General features: G+C 41.7%; 1 protein-coding gene across 1 annotated transcript; it reads left to right on the top strand.

Annotated features, from left to right (window-relative positions):
- The first annotated feature begins 8,115 nt into the window (after positions 1–8,115).
- Positions 8,116–9,710, top strand: KCNE4 (potassium voltage-gated channel subfamily E regulatory subunit 4). Its single transcript, XM_019503653.1, has 2 exons — positions 8,116–8,274; positions 8,714–9,710. Exon 2 carries the CDS (start codon positions 8,740–8,742, stop codon positions 9,235–9,237), a length of 498 nt encoding a protein of 165 aa, XP_019359198.1. The 5' UTR covers positions 8,116–8,274; positions 8,714–8,739; the 3' UTR covers positions 9,238–9,710.
- Positions 9,711–10,423: the final 713 nt, after the last annotated feature.

Below are 10,423 nucleotides of genomic sequence, written 5' to 3'. Positions count from 1 at the left end.
TCTGTCTAGGTCCCTTCCGACTCATTGATTCTATGATTAAGTTCGTGATCTGGCCCCACATTCAAAAAGGTTGGACACTCCTGGTTTAGTCTAACAGAGCTCAGATCCCAGTATAAGTTACTGAAAATCAATTCAAAATCAAAAGTTACCTTATTGTGTAGCTTCTGTTAGAGGTAAATCTTAGTTATTGTTAATGTGATGATGTATAACTGTATCCATTTTAACCAGCTACTTTTTCTCAATCATAACTTCCTAGAAATTTCATTGTAAGGGCTGAAAAGCAGTTATCATACAAAAATTCAAAAGCTGCACACCTGCACTTGACTAAAACTACTGTAATGATGGGCACCTATACATGTGATGGACCTCTGCTCTGATGTGTGCTAATTAGCACAGGTCAGAGCAGACTCTATTAATTGAGCTTGTTGAATAAGCTTTAATTAAAGCATGCCTGCCACCATTTTGAAGCATGGGATGCTGAATACATGTGATGCTGTGGGTGTTTTAATTAGAGTGGCTCTCAGTCGTTGTAATTAAAGGCCCCCCTCCACCCCAGAGCATGTATATAGATGCTCTATGGTAGCATAAACCAAGTCCAGTATTGGCTCATGTGCAGTGCCACACTGAGGTGGCTTCACACCTTCCAGTTCAGCAGGTAGCATACAGAGAGATGACCTATCTTATGATGTCTCTGTCTAGTTCCACAGCAAGATGGTATTTTTCCAAAATAAAATTTGTTTAAACTATGACCAAAGCCCAATTACTTTAAGATGCCAAGTCAACCATTTCTCAGGCCAGGGCTGTCACACTGGGGCATTTTGTAGTGTTAAGGATTTTCTCCATATATTAGAGCAGAGCTCCCATATTCTGTGGAGCTCTGCCTAGACATGTGTCCCTCCAGAACGTGAATTGAAAGACAAAGGCCTATATTATAATAGTAATACTGGGTAATTACTACAATGAGAGCAGTAATAAGTGAATTGTATACAAATGTGGATCTATTGCTCCAAAATCTTCTTGGTATTTTATTGTATTTTTTGGTATGTGAGGATGTTATTAAAGATTGTATCCTAATGGAGAGGTTCACAAGAGAGCACAGTTAAAAGGCATGAGTAATTTTAACATTGGCCTTTCCTGACTTCTGAGTATACCTTGGGGAAACTAGTATTTTTTATCAAAACAAGACTTATAACTGTAACAGGGAGACATTGTTCCTGTTATGGGAATGTTTGGGTGAAGCACCCATTTTGTTGAGAACTTTCTGTTTGACCTGTGGAACTGGGTGACGTATTGACTGTTCACCCACCCAGGATGCTAAATGCCTGCCGTGGACTTTGGTGAAGTATCTATTACTTGCTGACAGCGGTAAGGTGTTCAATCAGATTGAGATAACAAAAGGCTTAATTGCCAATTAAGCCTTCCTGGCTGGTGGGAACAACAAGAGATTGATAACAGCCAGGTGGAAACATTGTATGAAGGACTTTCGGTGTGATCAGAGCTTCCCCAGAAGGGGCAGAGGAGCTGAGGCTTTAGACACCAGAGATGGCAAGAAACCCTGTGAGGAGGCACAGGCAATGAGGGAGAGATTCGCCAATATTTCTTGTTGAAGCGGTGAGTGTCAGGGTGTCCAAACTGTTGGATTGCTGATTCAGCCGGACGACTGCAGCTCTGTCTGGGTCTGTGGCAAGGACTTTGTTGCTGTGAGTTGATAAATGGAGTGGGCTTGCAAATGCCCACCTAGTGAGTATTCATTGTGGGACTGATAAGTGAACTGGGAACTTGTAGGGAGGACCGGCTGAGGGACTGACAGCTGGTGGCTAACCAAGTTACACTTCTTGTGATGCTCGTTATTAAAACTAAGTGAGCACTCCTCTCATGTGGTGTTTCCCTTTAATTACTCTCTTCAAAGTCGTGGCAGGTGAGATTGACACCAAGATGAGGAAAGATGAAGCTATAACATCTTATTTTGTGCCCTAGAAGAACACACTCACATTTACCAGAGAATGTTTAAGTGATTTTTTTTTTTTTAATCAGTTTTTTTATGCCCATTGTGAGAAATGTAAAACAATCTTTAAAGACCATTTTGACCTCTCAATTTTACTTTAAAGCAACTTGAAACTACGTTTTCCAGTGGCTACTAAGGGCCCTTGAATTTTCTCAGAGGTAGATTTGAACCTGCATCCTTGGGACCCCCAGCTTGCATTTCTATAGATATCAGAAGCTTGAATTGTTTGTCAACATTCACGATAAAGACACTGTTGTTTCTTGTATGTCTCTGCTTTCTTTAGGAAAATGCAACACAGTACCACCAATACGGGCTGCAATTACAACTTCATGGCAAGATCACCAGTCTAGATGATCACTGCCATTTTAACTACCAGGTCATGTAGACTTCCCCTGACTTGGGTTGGAGGACTTAAGTCAAAATCTTACCATCTCTATATTTACTAGTTTAATAACCAATGCTGGTTCCTAATTTTCTTGGTTTGGACAAAACCTGAGATACAATAATTCAATCCACCAGTGGTGACACTGAAAGTGACAGACATCTCTTTTGAACATTATTTAAAGTAGCAATATAATTAAAACAGTTCAAACCCAACACAGAAGTATAAGTAAATATGTCACACTCTACAGAGCCTCCTCCTTAACGCTACATTTGTATGCTCTTTACATAAATTGTAAGGGTCTTGGGGTAGAAAATATATCTTTTCAACATCAACCAAGAGCTTACCACATTGTAATTTTCTAAGATGAATGCTCAAGGTTTTACCAATTTGTGAAATATAGTTTGAGAATGGAGAATCTACTGGTTCTGTGTTATCAAATTAATATTAAAGCTGCAATTACCAGCTGGTGTCCTGCACATGGGGCCTTTAATATTAGCCTTAAACAAACCACAATTCATTGGAATGGGTTTCACTTCTTTTCTATGTGTTCATATTCTAATTTGGGTGCATTGTGGGCTCTGAAGCAAGTTGTTTTCACCTCCTTCCAGAAAAAGGTCATATAAGTATAAAACTGTAATTTGTTTAAACAGCTTGAGAAACAATAGAGAGAGGTGAAAAGTGACACTGAAATTCATGGTGATGTGAGAAGTGCTTAGGCACTAGACATACGTACATATACAAAGATGGTCATGCTTTTGCACTTTGTGTATAGAGCAGTAAGTATTCCTTCAGAAAGTGATGTGCAAATATTTTAGAGCATCATGTCCTCAGAGCATATTTAAAACATTAGTTAATAGTATTAGATCCATTTTACAAGTGGGACAACTAAGTAGAGGTATGTAATTTTCAATTAAATTTGAAACTCAATTTCATTTTATAGTTCTAGATCAATGGTTCTCAAAACCTTTTCAGACTGAAGGTACCCCTTTTTAGACTCAAAGCACCCCATAGAAAATCCCAGCTCCTAGCTCTCGCTTATTTCTTGACTACAGAAAAATAACAGAGCAATTTTTCCATTGCAAAGAACTCAGGAAGATCAAAACAGGTAAGAATGTTTTGGGCACTAGAGTTGCGGATTCCTATTTGAAATCCCTGGATTTATCTTGTGACTCGTGTGTAGGTGTTCTGTTTGTACACCTAATAATGCTAATATTTTGTGGCAGCCTGTGGCACTCTTAAGAGTGTATCATGACACCATGATTGAGAATCAGTGTTCTAGGCAAACCAGTAACAAATAGAGATAGGACTCAGGAGACTGCCAGACTACCACTTTACTCCAACTACTAGCCCAAAAAGGACTATTTTACAATCAAGATCTCAAGTTTCAGAGAGCTCTTTTCAATTCACAAGCTTCAAGCATGGTTGATTTTGAGTAGTATTGAACTTGGAAGGGACTCGCGGCCATTCCTGCCCTAACCTTCTCTTTTGATTTGATCCAAACCCATTTAAGTTAATGGAAACTGACTTCCATGAGGTTCAAATCAGGCTTTTTGAGAGGCTTAGGTTTCTTAATGGGGCCAAGTGTCAGTGCAGGCATTTTAAAGTAAAAGAACTATCAAAACCAAGCATACAAACATCTCTTGTCCTTTTGCCTCCCTCTTTCAGGTGTCAGATCCAAGTCACAATCCACAGTTAGGAAGAGCTTTCTTACTAAGAAGCTGGGTAAGCATTCTACACAGAGAGATTGTGGAATCCCAGTCCTTGGAAAATTTTAAGACCAGGTTAAACAAACAATTGAATTGTTTGGTTTAGTCAGGGGTGATTCTGCCTTGAGCAGGAGTAGGACTAGATGACTTCCTGAGGTCCCTTCTAACCTTACTGTTCTATGGTTCTGATTGTTGCTTGTGTGAAATTTGGTGTAAACTAAAAATACTAATTCTTCCCAGCTGTCATGTCCACCTATTCTGAACTACTGCTCAGTCATTACCTGTACAAAGAGAATCTCCTGTTATTCTTTCAGCTTTAGATTTTCCATCAATTTTTCCACTTAAAACTTAACTCTACTTCACCCCTCCCTCTAACTTCTCCTAGTGTTTCTTATCTCTCTTCCATTACTTTCATCTCACTTGTAACAGGGTTGCTTCAGAGAAGAAAGGCATCTGAGTTCTTTGTATGTAACAAATGGGACTTGGAAGGTTCTCAGCATCTCCTTGGATCAAATTCTTAATAATTATGCCAAGAACCTTCCTGACTCCTAGGTTAAAACTGGCAGATAAACTCAGCACCAGGAGCAGGGCTTAACGCCCACAAAGGGTTAAGTCTGTATTTTCTGTGTGAGCCTGCAGTGACTTGCAGACTCTCTGGGGATAGTTCATGTCGTTCTGATAATGGATTCTGTGTTTTTTCCATTTCCCATTCCTCTCCTAATCTTTATTTTGAGAATAGATTCATGCTGTACCATCTCCTGTGCCTTGTTATATCCTTTGCCATCAGATGATTTCCAATGTGTAGGGATGCTGTGATCCCAAATGACTGTTTGTGGCTGGATGAAATGGGTGAACAAAATGTTGTTATCGTCCCTGAAGATGTGCACTTCCTATCACATATTGTCGCCATAGACTCACCGGGAGGGGAGGGTCTTGAGCAGCTTGTCTGAGACTGGCAGCAAGTCCATGACCTTTTCAAAGTGTTATAATTGGCTGACTTGGCTGGCCCATCCTCTTCTTTTGTTTTGTGACTTGAGAAACCTTGGGGATGTGCAGGCAGCAGAATTTCTGCAGAAGACCAGGCTGGGAGTAAAATCATCCTTCTCACGAAAGAAGTGTATGAGCACAGCTAATGCGTAACACTAGGGGTGTGTGGGAACCAGAATTACTGTTATGGGAAATTCTGCACATTCATACCCTCAGGCTTTTTAGTGTCTCCTCATCCCTCTGCACATCTTCAATAAGGTTCTTCCCCTCCAGTCCTTTTCCCGTTATATTTCCTATCTGGGGTCACATGTGGTGACAAGTGGGAAAGTCTTGCAGACAGTAGCCAGCCTGATTAACCATAATTACAATGTTGTTTGAGAAATAGTCAGACTTTAGCTCATTTTGCAATTCAGTTCAGGGAATTGCATAGATGTATGGGATGTGGCAGCTGCAATTTCCTTGTGCTCTGTCTGGCTGCACCAATATTTCTATGCTAGTTTGCATACAGCTTTACCACGTGGAGAGTGCAAGACTGGAGTAGGTGAAAGGGGGAACTCTACTCCCTACACAGTAGAACCAGACTCTGGCATGTCAGTTAGCACGGGACAGAAGTTAGGTACCAGGGGAAACATTGGAGAATGGTCAGTGGGGCTCCACAATCACATTAATCATATAGAATAGGGGTGTCAAACTCACCTGGCTCCACAGGCAGTGCCAAAGCCAGTGTGTAGGGCCAGTCTGTTGGGGTGCTGCATGCATTTCATGCCCATGCCAGCCCCTGTGCTGCTCTGGGGCTGGCACTACAGGCAGTGCATGAGCTGAACTCAGTACTGTGGGCACTGCACATGGCCCCAGAGGCCAGCATGGAGGGCATGCTGCATTCAGCACCCTGCCAGATGGCCCTGCCTGCTGGCTCCATGGGCTGGTCTGGAACAGACCCCAGGTCATCCATGTGCACCACAGCCAAATGTACCACTTGCCCCATGCCAGCCCCCTGGCTATGTGCAGTGCCCATGGCACTGGGTCCAGCCTGCGCACTAGACCAGGTCTGGATTCCAAATGCAGTGCATGGGGTCAGTCCAATGGCTGGATCCCACGGCTGGATCAGATCTGGTCTGCAAGCAATATGTGTGACACCCAGGATACAGCATAAGTGGCCATGAGTGTCTAGATTGGAAAAGTTTCCTGCATCGGGGTGCACGTGTCCCTGTTCCAGCTATGGGACTAGAACAGCAATTGCAGAAGATCTCTCCTTGTCTCTTTGTCCCCCACCAGGTTCCCTGAAGGTCTATTTTGCTGAGTCTTGCGGGCATGAAAAGGAAATGTCACCCTGCTACAATGCATTGTGCCAGGCCAAATTCTATGCTGGTAAGTACCAGCGTCTCCTGTTTACTTCTATGGAAGTCTCATATTCTCATCTGAGGGAAAAAATTAGATCCATGAGCTTTAATGCTCTAAATTCCAAATTTCTGACACCAAGTGGAGGGTGTGCAGTGGCAGAATGTCGTCTAGGGAGTGGCTATAGCATGGAGCTAAGAGAGAGAAAAATCTCCAAAGGTGACCAGGCAACTGGGAGTCTTGCACTAAGTTATGTGTAAACTTAATGGTTAATATTGCTGCCTGTTCAGTAATCTGTAGGGAATGGGGAAGAAAAATCCAGACTTGGCAAGCTGGTGTTACAGACAGATTTTGTCAAATGAAATCCCAACAGACGTTAGTTCAATATCAACAACTCCTGAGCTATCATATGGGAATGTGTGAGGAGAGGCTAAAATCAACATCCTAGAGAGCGGATCCTCAGTTTCGAGGGATGAGGAAGGGAATCCTGCTATTGAAGTCTGCCTGCCTGCCGGTGAGCCTTTTAGAAATAGGGAACAGCAGAATTGAAAATGTCCTGATCTGGTCTTCCAGCTGATACAGTCATGAATTTGTTGCTCAACCACTTACCTTTTCTTTGCCTTGTTTTACCCACATGTAGAGCAGGATGCAATCTTATTTCTCAGTCTCTCGTGCTGTGAGGACATGCTGTAAAATATTTGGAGATGATACAAAGAGTTAACAACCTACTGTGAAAAGGTCAGAACCTGCAATGGAGAACAACAAGCACCAGTGAAATATTTCCTGGAGCTGAAGTATCCTGTCATATAAACAAACTGTTCAGCAAGGGGGATGTGCATGTCACGTACATGGGCCTGACTAATTGGGCTCTCTGTGCAAAGTGTGGGGGTGGGGAGAAATGGGGAATGAAATCCCAGGATGCTGTTCAGGCCTTCCCCCCCACTAGTCTATGAGCCACTTGAGGGAAATATGGGGCTAATCTAACGGATGCTGTGGGCCCACCCATGACCCTGCCCCAAACTCTGTCTGGATACAGGGGCTGACATAGAGATTTCTTTGCAGCGTGTCCTGGATAGGAAATCACAGAAGCTGTTTTTATTGGCAGTCTAGCTACTGTGTATGGAGGGCCTTTCACTAGGTGTTACTATCAAGGTGAATAGCACCCTACAGTATCAAATTAATATTAGCTCAATGGTCCTACTGAAAACTACCATTTAGGATGAAAAGGCCATTCAAAATTTGGGGCCTGATTCTTGAGTGCCCTTGTGCACACTGGAGCATAATGGGTGTAGATTGCCAGTGTTGATTTAGAAGCATTTTGTTCTCATTTTCTCACAATTTGACTGCACAAGGCTCTGACAAGTAGAGACTTTAGTGCACACAGTGTTTGGGGAAAGCAGTAACTGTGCACATGGCTCTGGCAGGGGTTTTTCAGTGTGTGCTAGAAAACCAAGAAGGTATTTTTCTATATTGCAGGACAGAGATGAATTAATAACTAGCAGGCTATGTTCAAGTGCTCTCAAGTTAATTGTTTGCATATAACATTTGAGAGGCATGTGGAAGGGGACAGATTGCAGACTGAGCAATCTGACAGTTTCTGGTTAGAAAAGAGTAACTGGATTCCCAATCCTTTTTCTTTTCACAGCTGTCAAGAGTTCAGTGGGCTGAACTGCAGTGCCTTGAGTTCATCTGTTGACTCCAACACAAAACTATTATAAACTGTGCCTAGGACACGTGATGATATATTTCTTGAGAGCTATTTATTCTGCTTGCAGCAGAGCAAAGTTTTCAGAACACCCGGCATTTGGTGGAGAAAAGGTCTCTTGAGCTTTGTAAAGTGAACAACTATTTGCGTAAGTTGCTTGTATCTCTCTTCTCCCTCCATACCACTCAATGCAATAACATCTGTAACTATCTTTGTCTTCTGAGGTGTTGATAAGCAACACAAAACCTGATTTCAATTATATAAATGTGACTGACAGAGTATTTTCCACCTAGTTTTCTTTCCTTCCTAATCATGTAGATCTGCCCTTTTGTCATATTTTGGAATTGTATTTAATACAGTGTGCTTTTATTTAATGTTCTCTGTTTGTATTTAAATTAGATTTCATTAGACTAAAATGTTACTGTTGAAAGTGATCCAGAATATGCAAGTTTCAATCTGTTTGGTTCTCTAGCATTTAAAAGATAGGACAGTGCAAGTGACAAAGAAGGGTCTGTGGGTCTTTAATTCAGGCATTAAAAATGTTTGTCAGTAACTGAGAGATCTAACACACATATATTCTCTTCTAGGCTTAAATTTTGGCAAAACAGCATCAATGCTGGAGATGGATCATACAAACATAACCCAATCCATGATTCCTGTTGGATCCCAGAGTCCGGAGAAGAACAGCAGTAATGGCAATGAGTACTTTTATATTCTGATTGTCATGTCTTTCTATGGGATCTTCTTAATGGGAATAATGTTGGGCTACATGAAATCTAAGAGGAAAGAGAAGAAATCCAATCTGTTTCTGCTTTACAAAGATGAGGAAAGGGAGTGGGGAGCAGCCATGAAACCTCTGCCAACCATATCTGGACTGAGGTCTATGCAGATACCCACGATGTTAAACATGCTGCAGGAAAGTATGGTACCATCTCTGTCCTGTGCTATCTGCTCACTGGAAGGCAGCAGTGTGAGTTCTGAGTCTTCCTCACCAGATATTCATTTCACCATTCAAGAGGAGGTGCCAGATGCTGAACTAGGGGAAGTATCAGAATCCCTTCTGAATGAGAGCAGCGAAGGGTCTTCAGAAAACATCCATAGGAATTCCTAGCACCTGCAGAGCTTTGAGAGGCAGTTACACAAGCTATCTTAGTAATAACATAGCATTACTGAGTGGAATTCATGTTGAGAGCTTAAGGTTCTTCTTTCCTGTTCCAGTGCCACCTTGGATGAACTCTTAGCAGACATCAGTACTCCGGAGGCTGACACATTCTTGAAAGTTGGGAAGATGAGAACCCAGAGACACACAAGTCAAAATGGAACCAACAAAATACAAGCGACTCTAATGCTTAATTTTAATGCCTCAGATTTTTACTGTAAGAGCTAATATATGGAGAATAACTTTTTTCTTACCAGGTAACTATCACACCCTATCTGCTGCCTATTTCAAAATTCTGCAAATGTCTGGGAAAAATTGAGAGAAGGTGCCCACATGTTGTGAATCAGCAAGGTTAATGTCCACTCTCATAGATCTGGGATTCTACTTTTGCTGAGTGTGTTTTGTAGCACCACAGACAACTGCAATTTTACTTGAAGAGGCTTCAGAGACTGAGAATATGCCTATACTGCAGGCAAGGGTGAGCTTGCAGGAAGGATAGGCACACCCAAGCTAGTTTTAATTTAGTTAATAGCAGTAACCATAGAAACAAAGACCCAGTGGCATGGATATGACAGAGCCTACATAAACTGAGAATGTACTCAGGGTCCTAAGCTGATGTTCAAATCCATGCCACTTCATCTTTGCTCCTGCTGTTACCCATGCCAGCTCATTCGGGTACGCCAACCCACACTGCGGTCACAACTCTGATTGCTTTATAAATTTCCCCTGTGAGTAACCAATTAGAAAGGTATATTTAGTAATATAAAAGAAGCTTTGCTACAAACTGTAAGGATTAGAAATGCTGGAATAAGTTCTGCTTTGCTACGCTCTCTTGGACTCAATGGCATTTTGTGGGTGAAACAGTAAAGAACTGGATTTATTAAGGTAAAATACTGGCTCCTCAGCAAAGCTCCTATTGTTTACAAGGATAGAATTTCCAGTTACCTTTTTAGAGCTAAATTCTTACTTCGAAATCAATAAAGCTGCATCCATTTACACCTAAGAGTATTTAGCCCTTCTGCTCAACATAGGCATCAGGTCACTTCTTTTGTCTACTGTATGTTGCATATGGCACATGCATTTCCCTATTGTGATGACCAATAGCTGTTAAAAAGCACTATTACAAAATTTTTTCCTT

The sequence above is a fragment of the Gavialis gangeticus genome, unplaced genomic scaffold (assembly GCF_001723915.1).
Source record: "Gavialis gangeticus isolate Ggan-Ray unplaced genomic scaffold, GavGan_comp1, whole genome shotgun sequence".
NCBI classification, from domain to species: domain Eukaryota; kingdom Metazoa; phylum Chordata; order Crocodylia; family Gavialidae; genus Gavialis; species Gavialis gangeticus.
The sequence above is the reverse complement of the archived record's forward strand: the minus strand, read 5'-3'. Positions and strand labels throughout refer to the sequence as shown.